General features: G+C 44.1%; 1 protein-coding gene across 2 annotated transcripts in view; it reads left to right on the forward strand.

The window, feature by feature from the left end:
• Positions 1-18,733, forward strand: part of NCAM2 (neural cell adhesion molecule 2) — a 1,313,898-nt gene that overhangs the window by 536,191 nt on the left and 758,974 nt on the right. For both annotated transcript variants that reach the window (XM_085623062.1, XM_085623061.1), the window contains exon 3: positions 18,076-18,282. In XM_085623062.1, coding sequence (XP_085479188.1) covers positions 18,076-18,282 — 207 coding nt within the window. The remainder of the gene's footprint in view (positions 1-18,075; positions 18,283-18,733) is intronic.

An 18,733-nucleotide genomic window follows, 5' to 3' on the forward strand; every position in this document is an offset into this window, starting at 1 on the left:
GGCCGGAGCATCTGAAACCCACCCCCATACCCAAGGAGATTGTGAAGAACTTGGGGGTGTGGTTCGACCAGGGCCTGAACTTCGACTCTCAATCAAAAGCAGTGGCAGGGGTGTGCTTTGGGCTCTTGCATGGTCTAAAACCATTGCAGGGCTTCTTTCCCCCCAAGGTGCGACAAACCATCGTCCAGGCATCAATTCTGTCCAGATTGGACTATGGGAACGCCCTTTATTTGGGTGCTAATAAGGCCAGCATCAAGCGCCTGCAAAGGGTTCAGAACGCCGCAGCGCGTTTGCTAGTAGCACTCCCAAAGTCCTGTTCAGTTGCTCACATACTCCCTAAGCTGCACTGGCTGCCTGTCGAAAAACGCATTCAGTTTAAGGCGCTTTGTGTGGCGCATAAGATCTTGACCCTTCAGGCCCCCTTGGGACTGTCTAACCTGCTTGAGTTTTATGTACCTCGGCGCCCTTTGAGATCGGCTGACCGTGCACTGGTCTGCATTCCTCGTGTGTTGAAAGCCAGAGCAGGCGGTCGGACCTTTCGTAGTCAGAGCAATCCAGAATCATTTGGCCTTTCGTAAAGCCATAAAAACTTGGCTTTTCCCCGGCCTTCTTGATTAATACTGTATTTCTATCTCTTAGGCTCAGGTCTTGGGTTTGGGCTGCGCCGGGAGGCCCCGTTTCTGGGGCAGCCATGCGCAATACAAAACTGACTAATAATAATAATATTAATTACTATGGGATCCAGCACTTTCCCTATTGTTGCACTCACTGTAGTGGGAATAGAAATGTTTACCCCTCCGCTATCCGACACTTTCCCTACTGTTGCACACACTGTAGTGGGAATAGTAACATTTAGCCCTCTGCTATCCAGCACTTTCTCCACTGTAACACTCACTGGAGTGGGAACAGTAATTTTCCAACACTTTACTGTTGCATTCACTGAAGTTGAAAATTTAATTTTACAGACTTTTAAATAGTTTAATGTTTTAATTTATAATATAACTTTTTTAATGAGATTTTATGTTATTGGTGTATTTATATGTATATATATATATATATAGTTGTTTATACATTTTCATAAATACAATTAAAAAATACATTAAAATAAATAGTTTATTAATTGTCTTAAAGTAAATATGTATATATATTACATTTTAAATATGTTTGTTTAATTTTTTTAATTTAATGTATGTGTTATATTTTTTTAAATGTATATTAAATCTAATTATATATATATATATATATATATATATATATATATATATATATATATATATATATTAAAATCGATACTTTGTACAACTATATTTTTTACATTCATATTTTGTTTCGATATTTTTGTACTTACAATAAGAAATATAGGGCGTCTCAATTTTTGACATCGATATTAAAAACTAGATATTTTTGTATGGGTTTTTTGGGAGGTCGATATTATGCCAGTGAACCAGTCTGGACCAGTGAAAATACAGACCTTAATCATAAGGTGAACTAGGACTACCTTGAATTGTCTGCATTTCTTCGAATTCCGTGGCTTAAATGCCTGAAACAGACCTGTTGTGACCTGGGACACCCAGAATTTTGTGATTGTCCTGAAACATTGCAGTCTGTGTCAAGAAAACATCTGTATAGGATATGTTTTGCATTCTTTGTGGAAGGCAGGCTCTTGATTGAACTGTCTAAACCAAGCAGAGGGTTGCTAGGATTCTATCGATCCTGACTACTTTTACTCTGCAATCATACTTATCATATTTGCACAACACTCAACATAAGTTTGTTCTGGCTCTCTACAGGGTGGATATTTTCCATCATCTAGTAGCATTTCCTACCCAGAATAATTCGTCTAAAACTTTAATTAACTGCCCATGTGACAACACCTCTGCACAAAGCACTTTACATATCCTATTTTTTTGATCTATTTTAAGGACTTGATGACACGCTTTTTTGTTCTAATTTTACTGAATTTGGATTTTAAGCAATGTCGCCCGCTCTTTTATACCTGCAAATGTTACCCTCCTTATCGGTATGTTATGCGGTTGTAATTTACTTGTTTAAAGTCATTCAATATAGGAAAAACATTTTTTAAACTTTCTTATTCTTCCATAATGTACTTGTGTAGAGTCTTGTAATTCAGGGAGAAAACTGATGTTATAGATTAATTTTACAAAGGTTATAACTGTTCTCATGTCTCACTATCATTGTCTGCTTTTATGATTTCTTTTGGAATCAAATAAGCATTATTGAATGATTGATTGATTGGCTAAGCTGGCACTGTGGTAACACCAACATGTATTTCAAGGTATGCCCTCATTGTTAAAGGTATGTGCATAGAGAATGTAAGTTGTTTCAAAACATGACACCATAGCCAGAAACTTACATAAGAGCGAGATGAGTTCGAGGAGCCATTTTGTGATTAGGTTTTAGCATAAAACCACAGCGGAGTCTAAACACATATCGAATAAATCTGTGAAAGCTGGTAAAGGACAACTAATGAACCATAAGCAAACAGAATACCTGAATAAAGTGGAATAATTCACTAACTGTGGCCAAGGTAACTATGAACTCAGGTAAAAATAAAATGGCAATAATATAAATTAATCTGATGATTGACAAAATGAGGATAATTTACAATAAAGCACTGCTCATATACAGCTCAGAAATTAGTTCAGTTATTCACACAATTAAATATTTGTTAAATGGACCAATAACGTGAAAGCCAATACGAAATTTAAGCTTCTAAATAGGTGCCAGGAATCTACAAATAAATGAATGATTATTAAAAAGGTTTGAACATGTGCTGCTCATAAAACTGTTCAAATATTTGCGCAGGTTATAGTGTTGTAAAAAGAAAAAAAAAGGCCAACTAGGAATCATAGGCATCAGGAGGTTTGAGAAGCTATTCACTTGTGTGGTGCAACCATTGTGGACCATGCCCCAGAGGAACATTAATCTTTCCTCTAGTTTGTATGGGTCCCATCCCTATTTTCCCACCTGCTGCCTATATGGATTGGAATATATCCATCTCAATCACTGGTTTATCTGTGTGTACATTTTTCATGTAGTAGGATACGAGCAGAGCATTTATTGTACTGCATCTATACTGCATCTAATCCTGCATCCATGCCATGCTTTGTATTACAAATTTACAAGGCAACTTCATTATGTAGATAACATAGGTGGTGTTATAGTTCGAGGGAAACCTCTGTTTAATGGTGTAGCATTGATTAGTAAACTAACTTTCAGTGTCTCGATTTTGGCAAGACTGACACTGCTTGCATCTTAAATGTGCCTGTGCAACTGGTAAGCCTCATAATAATGTCAGCAATGGCTCCATGGACATGTAGGGTGCAAATGCTCTATCCAAGTGATCTTGCAATTAGATTCTCTTTAGAGGGTGTTACAGAGAATTCGAAATGTGTCTGGTTTTATAACATCACATCATACTAACACGTTAGTCTTGTTTTTTTTAGAGTCTCTCATGAGAGGTAGCAAACGTGCTTCACTGTGCATCTCACCACATACGATAAGTATCTTACAAAGTGTTTCAGAATGTACAAAGTTATCTTCTCTTCAGAAACAGTTTCTACGTGTAGGAAATTGGGTTATTGGTTGGGCGTGGGGGAAACTTCACTCAAGCAGCAACCACATTTCTTGTCAGGGTGAAACAAAGGCAAACCCCAAATCAACCTGTGCCTAGCCCTGTTGTAGCTTGGCATGGAGCAGTCAGGTTTAACGTAGGGGCAGTGTGTAAAGTATTCATGCAGCACTTAAACAGTAATAAAGTGAAAACACAACATATGAAAAATCCCACACCAATTTAGAAAAAGTAAAATGCAATACATTATTTTTAGAAAGATATAGCAAAAACTCAAAGCAGTAGAACTATGGAATTTTAATGATGTATATATAAAATAGTTATTAAAAGAATGAAGCAAAAACTGTAGCCATTGGGTTGCACTCGATTGAGACAAAGTCAAAAGTTCAGGCCAACTGCGATGGATGGTGGGCCGGATAGAGTGACCAAGTTAGACCCGCTGAACAATGTACCTTATATCCTTGGTGCACGGTCTGCTGGGCATTGCTGTTCAAAACTTGGCATCATCTGACATTGGTTCTGATGTACCTGTGCAGAGAGGCTTTGCAGGGTTTTGCGTCGCTTTCCGTCAGTTCTTGTGAGCTGTGTGGCAAAGCTAGTCATAGCTGTGCTTCACTCTGCATCAGTTCTCATGAAGCTAGCAGCTGTGCGACAAGGCTTTGTGGGGCTTTGCATCTCTTGGTTTTGATTCTGATGAGGGTAGCAACAGTCCAGTAAGGATGTGAGGGACTTTAAATCACTCTGTGATGCTTTGTGCTGGTTCAGGTGGGGACCACAGCTGGTAGAGCACCTTCTTCTCCACTCCAAAGGGTCTAGGGTTGGGGAAGAATCACTTGGGGGGGTAGGGCTCACAGCAGGTAAGGTCCAGGTGTAGGGTTCAAGGTGGTTGGAGCATTTTGTGTCCCTGAGGCTCTGATAAGGATTCAAGCTGACTAGCCCTTGGAGTCACTCTGGTGGTCCTGGGTTCAAGATGCAGGTCCAGTCCTTTTTACTCAGGCATCAAGGCAGCAGAGTAGAAGTACTTCATGCAGCAGAGTAGCACAGAAGTCTTTATTCGGAGTCTTCCACAGGCCTAAATAGGAGTTGAAGGTCCAATATTTATACCTGGTGTTTGTTTTGAAATGGAAAAAGCTTCTGGACTCCTCCATCCACGGAAATGTCTGGAAATTCCTGCCTCCCTGCTCTGCTCCTAGCTTGTCATGGGGGAACAAAGAAAAGTGGAATACCCTTTGTAAGGTTTTTATGACATTAGTATGCATACATTTAAAACACATGCCTTCGTCGCGCATCCACTACAATGCAATGCCTTTACAACGCATTGCCTTTATCACGCAAAACTTTACCATGCATATAAGTTTTTACAATGCACGGTAAGTATGTAAGATAAGTGAAATAGTGAAATAAATGTTATGTTTATAAATATTAACTACTGGTGGTCCCCAGTAGGTAGTTATGGGTAGGACCAAAGTTTCCATAGGAAAACGTTTTTTTGTTTTGCCATTAACTTTAGCGCCATTTGGCAATTCTCCATGAAATTTTCACAAAACCTTCCCTTTTTGGTTCAGCTGCTGTGTTGAAAGTTTGGGGGTGATCCATCAAGCAGGACCGAGAAAAAAGGGGGTCTCAAAATACATGTTCCCCATGTTAGGTCTGTGGGGACTTTTCTTTTGTTTGAATACGACTGCAGCCCAAACTGCTGAACAGAATTACACCAAATGTGACAAAAAGCTAGATGTTGGACCAGAGAGCATGCTTTTTGTGATTTGGTGGAAATCCATTAAGTAGTGTTTGAGATATCTAACTTAAAAAAATATAGATATCTGGGGACACAAGTCCTTGCAGTAGACTTGCAGATTCTACTAAAATATAGATTGACTGTCAGCCAGGAAGTGTTGGCAGCCATCTTGGGACTTGCCTTGAAGCCGAGTCCCAGAACAAAAGTTAAAAATAAAGAAAAGGTGGCAGGGTAGGAATACCCTGAACCCCAATATATGGTGGAGGGGTCAAAAGCATTTTTTTTATTGTGAAGCGGACTCATAGGTGGATCCTCGAATCCATGCCAAAAAAATGTTTTAAAAGCAAACGCGTGCTCCCATGCTTTCTTTAGAACAACCCAGGTCAGGTCCCAGAGGCATATGATAAATATAGGAAGGGCTGCACGGGGCCCACCTCCCCGGGGCACTTTCAATATGAATGTGGGCAGGCTCACTGGGTCCGCCTGCAGCACCTAGGACCGCCACCTCACGGGGGCTTATTCCAATAATGTGGGGGGGCTTTTGGACACAGTTTTTCCCATAATGTATAAACCAGTAAAGTACACAGACCTTTAAGCAGTCATTATAGATGTACACTATGAATGCCCACTAACATTATAAGGCCTACACGAGGTGAGCACCAATACCTTCTGTGCCAGTCTACCTCTGTGCAGATATTGGGCTGAGCTAGACAGTAGTCTCACACTCTCAGCCCACACTTGTGCGCACATGCATGTTCTACATGTTCATTTGTCACCAGCCCAGAGTGTCTAACACCAACTTTGCAGCAGCAGCCCTTTAAAAGGTGTACCCTGGGGGTTAGCACTCTTGGTCCATTTTCATAGAGTTTACCAGGGAAGAGGTGTGGCACAACGGCCAGGGTGCCTGACTATGGACCTTGAGGTTTATGGTTCGATCCCTGGTGCCAGCGGCAGGTTAGTCCAGCACCATGTGACTCTGGGCAATAGCTCGCTTAATCTTCCCGACAGCCCCCAGTGCCCTGACACCCTCGGGCAATTGAGCGCTCTACAAATACTGGATTTCATTTCATCGTAATCTGCCCCACAATTTTTACAGGATAGTCTTGCTGTAGCAATTGGGGTTCACCCATTTAATCCTCCTGATACTTCTTCCCAGTTTAACTACCCGTTTTTTAAATTTTTACTCTCACTAACTGAGTCTCACTCATGGTAAACTCCCAGTTCCCAATCCGCAACGTCGGTCCGACATCGTAATAAGCCCCCTTATGTCAACAACATTAAATTCCACAGAGTCAAGACCACCTCACTAATCCCTGATTTTGCTTCTGACCTACCCGTGCCACATTGTACACCCCCTCTGTGAGTTTTCCCAGGGCAATAGCTCAGATATGACAAAAATTGTGGAATACTTCAAAAACCCATGTCTTTCTTGGGACCCATGCACTATCAAAACATCAATCTATGGCTCTTTGTAGTTAGTTTACCAATTCTATTCACTCTCCCCTTTCTTATGACGACATTCCTCTGCTACTTTTGGATATAATAATGTTCTGTCTCTCAAGGAAGCCATCACCTGACCTTCATTCCCTTACTATAATTCAATTTAAGGTTTATGATGCATTTTTAAGGCACAGTAACTAGTGTCGGCCACTAACTCTTCCTCCACATTTAGTCAAATATTCCATTATGCTGTTGAGGGAGTATGAAACCTTGAAACATCAGGGACTATTTACTGTGTTCTATTAACCAGGTAACCTTGGGTCCTATTTCTGCTAGACATTATGTTCAACAATAAAGACAATGATGTTCTCCTCTTCTGAGTAGCCACCTCTGTAGGAATTGGTGTTGACGTGATTGTCTCTTTCCTCCATAATCAAACTCATTTCGGGGCATATTCACAAGGCGGCAATAGAAAATTATTGCCGCTTTTGCAGCCATTTTTTTGGCCGAAAAGCGGCGATAATTCTATTGCCTAATTAGCAAGGTCACGCTAACGTGTGAAAACTTGCATTAGCGCACAAATTCTTAACGCCCAGCTTTGCATCTCTAATGAGATGCAAAGGGGGCGTTCCTGACCTGACATGCTAAGCGACGTTTCTCCTATCATCATGCCCCACGCTATGAAGCATAGCGGCAAGAAAAGTAGCGATAACCCCTGTTATCGCTACTTTCCTTACGCTTTCTTCACGACTGACTTAGCCATGATATCCTATGGAAGGTGGATATCATGGCTAAGTATGTGGGGCCCTATCAACAAGCTAACGCATTTCGTGAGATTATCGCTGGGTTTCCAGCGATAATCTCACGTTAGGCAGTTAGCACTAGGATTTTTATCGCTGTTGAGATAAGCGTTGCTAATAGCACGCTATCTCAGCGATAAAAATCCATGTTAGCCAGCGATAATTATCCTACCGCTAAGTGCTCTTAGCGATAATTATCGCCGGTTGTTGCTGATATGGCCCTAAATTAAGCTCGGCCTCATTATCTCCAAAACCAGTAATATTATGTGACTGTTACTATCACCATACCCTTTCAACTATCACATGGCACATTTGAAACCTTTCTTGAAACTTAGTAGACCAGTTAGCATATATAAATTGGAAAAAACAAATCTGGGAGTCCTCAGATTACATTTGAGTGCTTATCAGAGGAAAAACAGTGAATGCTTCAAATTTAGAGGGTGCTGTAACTGTTTGTGGTTCTGACTAATGCTACAGCTCAAGTCTGAGGTCCAAGAAGGTTTCAAATGGCATGGGGTTATTTGTTCTCCTTCTAAGGGGCTGTTGCCTAGCATATCTCGGAGGAACATGCTTAGTAGAGCACACCAAGGTCCAAACCTGATGGCAATATGAGCAAAGAGCAACAAACAATAAACAGGAAACTCCACAGCATAGTATTGCTCCTTAAGCGAGCACGTTTAACTATCTATACCAAGGGAGAATAAACGATAAAAGTGGATGTTTTCATGTGCATTACACATGCTTTTGATGGATCTTCTGCAATTACAGATTGGTAGATGTATAAGTAGGAGAAACGTGCACATTTTACAATTAGAATTGTGTCATCTGAAAAGGCAATGGTCATTGGTGAGACAGTACACAGACCAAAAAAAGTTACTGATTCCGAGCTCTAAAACCTCCCCGTTTCAGGCACGAAGTACACTCTCCTTTTCCTTCAGTACCTGCCATTCCTATTATTAATGCAAGAATAAAAGTAAGCAATTGAAAGAAATAATCCATGCAATGGAAGCGATACACATGACTGACATGAGATAATCTTAGAGATTTACATAGGGCATGTATACATGCCCTATGTAAACCTATGTCTGCTGTGGTAAACCCCGAAATTAGCATTACAGATCTGTGCACCTTTGCCTATTCATAGGAATTTGACGAAGATCTCTGCTTTGCGAGTAGGTTTTCTGTATTTAGTATACAGGTGTCTTAACGATTAACAGGCTTGTATCTTAATTATTTTTTATTTATGTATTTTGTAAAATATGATTCTACATGTTTCTCCTCTTTTTATGACCTTGGAATGCCTGTTTAAATTAAGTTTCAGATTTTTTTAAAGTTATTTATATTTTAAAAAGACGATATGAGGAAGAGTGAGTTGTAAGAATTTACCCAAGTCCCAATGTTCCCACTGCAGATATGCTTTAAGAGCTAGGAGTGCGAAATGATTGGTTTAGGTTACAAAGGACACTTAATTAATGTGATCTTTTTCTTCATATTATGCATTTTTTAATGTATTTATTTGTTTAAGTATTTAATATTGTGTTTTTTGTATTTGACAGTATCAATATTTCGACAAAAACACATTTTTTGTAGCATCTGTGACAGGTAGATACATTGATGGAGAATGAGATTATGACGATAGATCGGTCAAATAATAATTTGCACTATGGGTTACGAGAAAGTTTCTTTGGAGGAGTATAGCATAGCATGCCAAACACGTTATCCAATGCAATAACATAGACTTTTGCTGGTCGGTCCTGTAGCTGTACATTTGTATTTTGGCAAGGTGAGGGGTAATCACCGGTATGTCATTATTCGCATTTACTTTGAGGCTAGAAGGATGTTTGTAATAACTGAGCAAATATAGACAAGTTTCCTTTTTTATAATTATTGACTATGGTGCAGCGTTGCACATAGTTACTACTGTGAGCATTTTTCAAACTCCAAGTTTATTTTCATTTATTATGTGTAAAAGTTGTTGGTCCCAATTTCTGCTGGCGGAAAAGCTAATATGTCACATCGGTGACAGAATACTCTTACTGCCAACATAATGGTCCGCCCCCACATTTGAATGCTGTTGAACCATAGTTGTACTACTCTGACTGCTGTGGCCAAGCTTCTCTGTTGGCCGGACATGATAACGGCCATTGGAGTACTGGCTACAAGTCCTGCTGCCCGACTTGGATGGGCAGACATTCAGCTGTGCTTTTTAGTGCCCGTCACTGCCAGACTCACGCGGGCAGCAACAGGGCAGTAAACATATTAAAATGGCCCCCTCACAATGGGAAATGACTCTCGTGGTAAGGGGTACTTTTTTCCAAAACAAAACCCCACTTTGGTGTTTTGTTTTTGAATATTAAACACTTTGTAACATTTCTGTGCGGCTCTGTTGTGTGTGATGTAGGCACACATCAAAGCTGCAGTGCATTTACAGGAACCTTTGCTAAGGCCCGACCAGAATGTCTAAATGTGTCCAACACCTGAGCGGAGGACAACCCAACCGCCAATACATACAATGGGCACAAAGTTTGGGTTACAGGGCTATTTCTAGAAAATAAACCTACTAGTGGTGTTAGATTGTCCTTTCTTGAATAAATATAAGTAATCTTAGGGTGCGAAACATTATGGCAAAGGATGTTTTATTCAGTGCGTGAAATGGAACAATAGAAGTGCAGGTTCCCTCTACCAGAGTACTTGTTTGTTTCAGAGAAGTGCCGGGACTCTCCAATTAAAGCTAGTATGTCTCTCTTTAAAAGTGCAGGAACTCTCCCTCTCAAAATAAAAAAGTGCTGGTACCCAGTACCGGATAGTACCGGTCCATTTAAAGCACTGGTTTTATTGGTACTCTAGTTTACCTTTGATTAGCTCCCTACTGCCTATTTAGTAGGAGACACATTCTCATGAGTAATGAAACCGTAATCAATTATCATGACCCCCAATTATGCCTAGCATAATTCCTTTCCTTGTGCTTGTTTTCCTTTTTTGAGTAGATTAAATACAAATTTTCATAGAATGACAATTAGGGATACTATTAAAGTGCTGTTCGCCCATCATGCCCTCTTTCCTAAAATATCAGCCTTTGACTCAAGAAAGGATGTACAGCCTAATGATCCAGTCACATGCCCATGGTTCTCTGTACTAAAAATGCTAACTAAAATCACGAGTTTGTCACGTGCTGCAAATTTGGCATGTGTAAATATAATCACAGTTATATGTAACCTTAAGGCAAATGTTAAAACTGGCTGCACTCTCGCTCACTGAGCAACAACAGCATAAAATAAAGCAATGAGCGCTAGAGCATGTTTTCTCTTCCGACAAAAAACGCACAATTAAGAAACCTTTTCTCAATTAAAATGTTACAAAACATTGGCTTCATTGTGCTTCAATGAGTGTGATGCGTCCAGCTTTTAGGAGCACCCAAACTAGCTGTCACTTTATTTGACCAATGTTTATTGACTAAATTGCTTATGTATTACATTTAAGGCTCTCAGTTTTCTGTTTTTACTGATTTTTACAGATAAATACAGACAGAAAACAATGTGTTACTTGTCTGTATTTATTTTTAAAAGCAGAAAAATACTGAATATTGTACTTTTTGTGAGTGACGTTCAACATTGTCCTTTATGAATTCCAAGCCAACATCTGAACAGAGAAACAGCATGGGGAATCAACAACAGGACAGGATTTCCTTGAATGTAGACATGTGTTAAAATACATTTGTATAAATTGCTAATATTTACATGTGGGTGCTGTGTTCTACCAAATTGGCTTCTTAATTTTCTAAAAAAAACAACAGACATTGAAGTAAGAGCGCATATTTATCAGTTAAATAAATGTGGAAATACAGCATGTTACGATTCCAATTATTTTTAAAACTCAAAATAAATATGGATAAATAACAATAATACGGTTGAAAAATAAATATGGAGAAATACAGACGGAAATGTTGAAAAAATAAATACCATAAAACCGGGCGTCCTAATTACATTGCAACTTTTTGTAAGGATATTTTCTCAGGTTGAAATATTGTTACAGATGTCGAAAATGCCATAGTATCAGCACATGTCTACATGCGATGATGCCACTAATGCTCGTTATGAGACGCGCTGTGAACAGTAGCATTGTGATGGAAACTAAACAAATATTATCCTATGTTTTGTTACATTAATGTGCACATTCAGGGGATATAAATATATATTTTGCATACTTTACGACAGTGTTTTGGATGGAATTGTTTTACAGAAGTATATTTTAAGTTTAAATACACGTCTGTTTATTAAAGGCATGCACAATTTTAACGTGAAGTTTTGTGAAAAAATCAGATTATAGGGGCATATTCACAAGAAACTATTGCTGAGTCAACGGCATTTTATCGCAGTCAAAGTTACGTTAAAAATACCTCCCCATTCACAAGCCGGTGTAAACAGCCCACAGCACCAGTTTACCCGCGATAGCAGCTGCAAAAAACATCTCCACATAGGCCCCCCGCAACTATCGCTAATGAGATGCAGAGTGGGCGTTCCCGTACCAAAAGCCGCGACAACATCACACCTCAACACTCTCAAGGACCATACAGAACTGCGATAAAAACACAAAACAGGCAATAAGGCGCGTTAGCACCAGGAAATCTACACCTGCTCTGACCTGGTGTAAAGTTGGACGGCAGCCTGCACTACAAAAGGGAGACCAGCCCAGGGCCACATCGGAAGGGTAACAGATGCCATGGAGCCACCCATCATGTGGCCTGGACATCCAAGAGGGCCACAACACCCACCGAGACCACCACAGGACCACGACCCACTACCGGAACACCCCCCCCCCCCCCCCGGACCACCACAGACACAGCGCAGACAAAGACAGCGGACCCCCATGAAGCGTACCAGCTGCACAGACCCAACCCCTGACAATGTCACCGTCCATCACAGGCTGAAAGGGACAAACACCCCCATCATCGCCCAACAGGCCTATGGCACCAACACAGCAGACAACCAACATCCCACCCCACACCAAGATGCTGGCTTGGCTGCACCTGTTGGCCCCTGGCACCCCCTAACCAACACCCACCAGATTAGGAGGAGTCCCACTGCCAGCCACATCCAAGTCCCTCACACCTGTCCTGGACATCACCAACACCCTGGTACCCCAGTCCCCATACGTCCAACACAATGCACAGGTCACGCTGGAGACCAAGCAATGATCACGCACCATAGCAGGATGCATGCATCTGTTTGGGGCAATCCACAGCACACATGTCCCACCTGTGCCCCCTGGTGACACAGCACACAATCACCGCAACAGAAAGCACACGTCCCACTCCAATGTGCAGGCAACAGCAAAACACCATAGAACCTCCAACAATGTCGCCTTCAAATACACAGCCAGTGTGCATGAATCCTTCATCCTCCGACCGTCCATCATCAACCAGTGCTTCCAGGATGGCACCAAGGGAAATGCACAGCCCCTTGGCAAGTTCCAAATGAACACCCCACTCACCTCAACTCCACAACCATGCAAATCACAACTCTGGCAATGCACACGTCACAAAATTACAACCAACATGCACACAACATGCCCACCCACCAGACACGACAGAACAACTCACAATGGACACATGGTCAAGCCATGAACCTGAGCCGTCAACGGCATGGCACCTCAGCCACACAACAGCCGAATGTGGGGAGAGGTGGCAAACAAGCAAATGTGAAGGATGCAGTAGTACCATGATTGGGAAAGTACAAGATGCCAAGAGTGGCGGAGATGTGCTGGACAGACCACAGTATACAGCACACACCCATATCCATGGTGACATACACCTCTGGTGTATGGAGTGTTGTGGACAGTGGATGCAACCATGTCACCACAGCCAGTGGGAGACCTCGGAGAAATCTTGCCTGTTACGCCCCCCCTAAGCATGACCGGAGTGGGATGGCCCGGCGTACACCTTGCCAGCGTAGGAGTGTGAATAGGCAGCACGTAGCCCTGGGCGTCGTCCTCTTATGGAAAGCACAATGTCTCTGCCAGGGCGGGCCTCTCACCATGCCACAAGGCCGATGCCGTCCTCGTGAGCGGAGTTGGCAGCAACGCTGTGCGCCTGCCAGACCACAAACCTGTCAGGCCAACCCCTGCGCAGCGAGGCCTCACTGGTCACCTGCCAACACTGGCGTTGTCAAGGAGGGCCCACCACATTCCGGCTCAAGCTCCAGGCCCAAGTCCAGCGACCTTGGCAGCCTCCTCAGACCATCACAGCCTCCACGACACGGGCCCGCTTTAGTCCTTTTTTGTTGACGTACTCTACTGCCACCTCAGGCCTACTCCTCAGGCCAGTGGGTCCCATGTGTGAAACTGTGTCCTGAGTCATGAATGGAAGTGACCCCAAATCCGTGCCACCGGCAACAGCACCAGACTACCTTCGATCTGTGAGGCATGGTTTCATATGGGCTTCTTGCGACACGTGGTACCACTAACCCTGTTCAACACCAGCTGGCGACACGTGGTGCCACTAACCCTGTTCAACGCCAACCGGTGACACGTGGTGCCACTAACCCTATTCAACGCCAGCCGGCGATATGTAGATGAGGGACCAGGACTACCCTGCTGACCAGTAGGTTTCACATCCAGCACCGAGGTGCAAATCACGAATGGCAGAGTCCACACCAGTGGTCACATGCAGAGGAGTAAGAGAAAGATGCGTCTCAGTCCGGACAAAACCCGGGTCACAGACACGGAGGTGTCCCAACACGTGGTGCAACTGAACCTGAACTACGCAGGCCGGTGGGGCCATCCAACCTATGCCGGCGACACTTGGTGAATGGGCCATGCTGACCGCTGCCACAGGCCTACACAACGGTCAGGTAGGTCACACATTTGGAACTGAGTCTTGATTACACCATATCAGTGAACACCATTTAAGGCATAGGACAAGTCACTATACTCACTTTGATGTGGTGCCAACAAGTCTGTGCACGAGTGGGTCACAGATTTGGAACTGAACATCGGTTATTCAAAAGACAGAATTCATGTCATCGCATGCACGGAGAGGTGTAAGAGGATGACGCGTTGCAGTCCGTAGGGAACAAGATCATAGTTACGGAGGTGATCGAACACTACCGACAACTGCCCTTGTGTCACTAACTCTGTGCCTCACCAGCCAATGACACGTGGCTGTGGGCCACTGCTGACCGCTGCCTCCGACCTACACTGTGATCCAGTAGGTCACAGAGTCTTCATTTTGCAATGGCTGAGTTCATATCAGCGTACTGGCATCATCGCAGACAGCATCCCCTCTCAGCCCCGGTGCCACTAAGTCTGTTCCCCAACAATCATGGACACCCTCTGGTCAAACTTTGGTGGCGTCTGACTCTATGGACTAGGGGGCAGTTTTCATCCTCATGTAGCTGATACCTAATTGGTGGTCGCATTCCACTCCTCCATTTGCTGCTTCCGGATTAAATCAAACATTTCGGCGTCATGCCCTGGAGGACACCTTCCACTGTCTCCCGATACTGTCCGCCACATATACCTCGGACATTGATGGTGACCTGCTCAGGTCGCATGGCCCATCTGACTGCACCGCAAGTCACCGTCCCGTGGCTGGGTGCCTGTGCCAGCCGCTGTGCATCCGGGGCCACTAACTCTGTGCTGGTCAGGTCCGGGACCCTTTTCTTCTGAGGTATTGGATGGCCCCTGAAGCGTTGGCCTTGGGGTCATCAATGCGATTTCTCTGTGGCCCTGCGCTGTACGCAGCCTCCAGGCCCAACAGCGTCCCACCAGGGCTCACACACCAAATCAAGTCCTGACTGGCCCGGACGTGGCATCACCCCAGGAGGTACACGCCACCACCGCAAGTATCACCTCCAGCAGTCATCTACCAGAGTTGAAACTGTGGTCCTGACAGACTTACGGAGTTGCTCAGACCTGTCGTGGAAGCCATCATCGGCCTGATACCCTTTTCAGCACTCCAGGTGCAAGTGACTCAGTACACCACAACCCATTGTCAGTTACTGATTGAGTTTTGAACTGTGGAGAGGTTGTGCAGCTATGTCACCTCAAACAGTGTGGGGGCCCTGAGACGTTGATGGGGAAGATGATGCAGGATGACACACCCAACTGCATCTGCATCACATGTCTGTCGGAGGGACACAATCCGAGACTTTTTCTTCACATGGGCGTGCTCATCTCTAGTGTCCCATCCCCAGTGCACTGCAACTCACGGACACTTCTGTTTGCATGTTGGCTGTCCTCTGGACTTTCTCCGGCTCCCTCCATGTTGCTCAGCAGTTGACTCTGTTATGCATGTGTTTTCTGTTTCCGTTGCACTGGTGTCTAATGTTCAAGTGGTTGCCAGCACCAGACATTCCGTGCGGAATAGCTTACATACACATCCAGCACAGGTGTCACTGTACATGTGGCCCTGCCAATAAAGGGGCCGGGTGCATGTGCCCGTAGCCAGTTCAACATTATATCTGCGTGTGTCCCTGTGGTCTTGTTATATGCATGAGGGCCCTGGGTCTGATGCCATTACATTGTGCTGTGTATATCGGATGCTGACGTGTCACCGCAGGCAGCGGGTTGGAGCTTGGACATGTAGCTTTGTCGTCACCCACTCAATTTGTAAGGGGAGTGGCCAGGGCCATCGTACGCAGAGCCAACATGGGTGTGTGACTGCAATTTGAGCGCCCATGCCCGTGGTTCTGTACTGTGAATGTGCAACTGCATGTGTCTCTATGGCAGTGTGGGTCTCCTTAGTGGGGTGTTGGTGGCCCCTGAAGGGTGATGGTCACCTACGTATTTGTCCTGGTTCGCATTCCATGGGTTCGGCCCCCACCCACACCTGTTGGGCCACCTCCTTTTGGCGGGCAGGAACATGGCATTGGGGTGCGATGTGTGGGTGGGTGAAGTGTTGTGACCCAGCTGTGCTTGCGGGTGCTTCCTGCTGTGTAGGCTGTTGCAGGCTGGGTGCTCTCCTCTGAGTAGCTTGGCTGTCCGGGTCCTGGTGGGGGGTTGCGTGGGATATCCATGTGCTGTTGTAAGGCGTAGGTGTCGACGGTGTTGTGGTCCTCTCCGGCATCACTGATGTGTTGTATTCTGTGCTCTGCTGAAGGTGTTGTGTGCCCCTCTGTGATGTGAAGGGGAGGTGCGTATTGACTTTGCGTTGACATATATGTTGGCGCATTGTGCAGGATTGCATGCAGACTGTATGGCAATGTGCATTGTGACTGTTTGGGGGTGCTGGATTCCACTGTGGGACATTGTACATTTGGTCTACATGATGAATGTGCTGTCGTACGCGTACATTTCCATTTCACAGTTTCTGGCTCCGTCAGATGTAGTAGGCATGTTTCTGTGCATGTGCAGAGTTAGTTGTGTCCTCTGTTCTGCAGTGTTGGCTATGCGCGTTGTTCCTCGTTGTCATCAATGTGTGTGTGTGCTGTTCGTGCTATGTGTGTGTGCTGCGGGGTGCCAAGGGGATCAGGCCCATGGACCTGGGTGATTGTGGGTGTGCAGTGTGCTACACCTCATTGTGCATGTATGCCATTGTGCCCACTCCCCCGTCCCCTCAGTCCCTGTTTGTTGCACTCCCTGTTGATGTTGTGTAAGGTCCTCTCGAGCTGTGTCCATACTCCCTACTCCTTGCACCATCTCCACACTCATGACAGTGGCCTGGGTTTCTTCAGCCCCTCTGGTGGCGCTGGACTGCCACCTCCTGTCGCCGTTGCTGCCTTCCTGTTGGCAGCGGGTTTGTGCCAGGTTTAGGTCGTCACATCATGCCGGCGCCTCTTGGCCTCCTGGGCACTCTAATTGAAATCCAGGTGGTCTGCTAGTGGGTCAGTTGTTGGAAGTGTTCTGTCACCTACGTGACGCTGGTCTTGTTTTCCTGCGGTCTGCACCCCGTCTTCCTCTCCCTCTTCTCCTTGGCCCTCCCCAACCCCGTTGTTCCTTGCTAGTAGTCTGTGGGGGTTTTGGGGTTCAAGTTGGCCCCTGCGCTGTGTCAGGGTGCATCCATGTTGCTACGCACTTTGGATTGTTTTTGGTGTGTTTTTGGTGTGTCTTTTATGATGCATTGTTCCGCGAGACGGGTTATCTGGTGACTATTGCATGCTACTTCCTTGTTGTGAATTCCACGTTGGCACGGGGTTATTTTCCCGCGATACGATGCGGTATTGAAAGTTGCGTTACGCTACTCTTGCGGTAGTTATCACACGTTCTTGTGAATATACCCCTTAGAGTTTAAAAAAAAAATGTATATTAGTTTCCATTGCTTTCTCAGAGACACCAAAATGTTTCACACACGTTTTTGGCTCTGTATTGAATTTGCTTTGGATTGAAACAGCTTGAAGTTGGCATATGATTCATTGAATTATTTATTCAGAGATGGTACTAGTATATAATTTACTGTCTTGATGTGCATGCAATGTTGATAAGAAAACTGCTATGAACATGAATTATAACTTTCCCAGTTGTTTTATTCATTTTTATCCTTAACCGCATTTTTCCCATTGTGTCATTTTAAGCAATCGGTGAACCTGAGACATTAGACTGGTACAACCCACAAGGAGAGAGGATCATTTCTTCCCAGAGAATTGTGGTACAGAAAGAAGGGAGCCGGTCGAGGCTGACGATCTACAATGCCAAAATAGAAGATGCCGGAATATATCGATGCCAAGCCACGGACTCAAAAGGACAAAGTCAAGAAGCAACAGTCGTTCTGGAAATTTATCGTAAGACATTCCTTCTTCACATGTTTGTTTATATTTAAATCCATGTAGGTTTTTTTTCAGAACTGCCTAGTCCCTGATGGTAATTGGGGAGAGGATGTGGCTAGAGCGGTCGATCTCGAAGCTGGGGAACCCGGTTCGAGTCTGGGCAACAACACTCAACAGCCTGTGATTCTGGGCAAATCACTCTTTCTCCTCGTGCCTAACAAAAAAAAATGAATGTGTTGATCTGTAACGAAACTGGTGCTCCTGAAAAGTGCTCTGATACCCGATTTCTCGGGTCTAGTTCGTGCTATATAGACCTATAAAAATACCTATAAAAAATTATTAGACATACTTAGATAACTGCAGTGTTTAATTTGTGCCAGTGCTTTCTGCTTTAATTTGTTTCTAAACGCCTGCACATATTTTTCAAAATACACCACATGGTGGCGCTGTGTGCCTATATTTTTAG

This window comes from Triturus cristatus, chromosome 8, assembly GCF_964204655.1.
Source record: "Triturus cristatus chromosome 8, aTriCri1.1, whole genome shotgun sequence".
Lineage (NCBI taxonomy): Eukaryota > Metazoa > Chordata > Amphibia > Caudata > Salamandridae > Triturus > Triturus cristatus.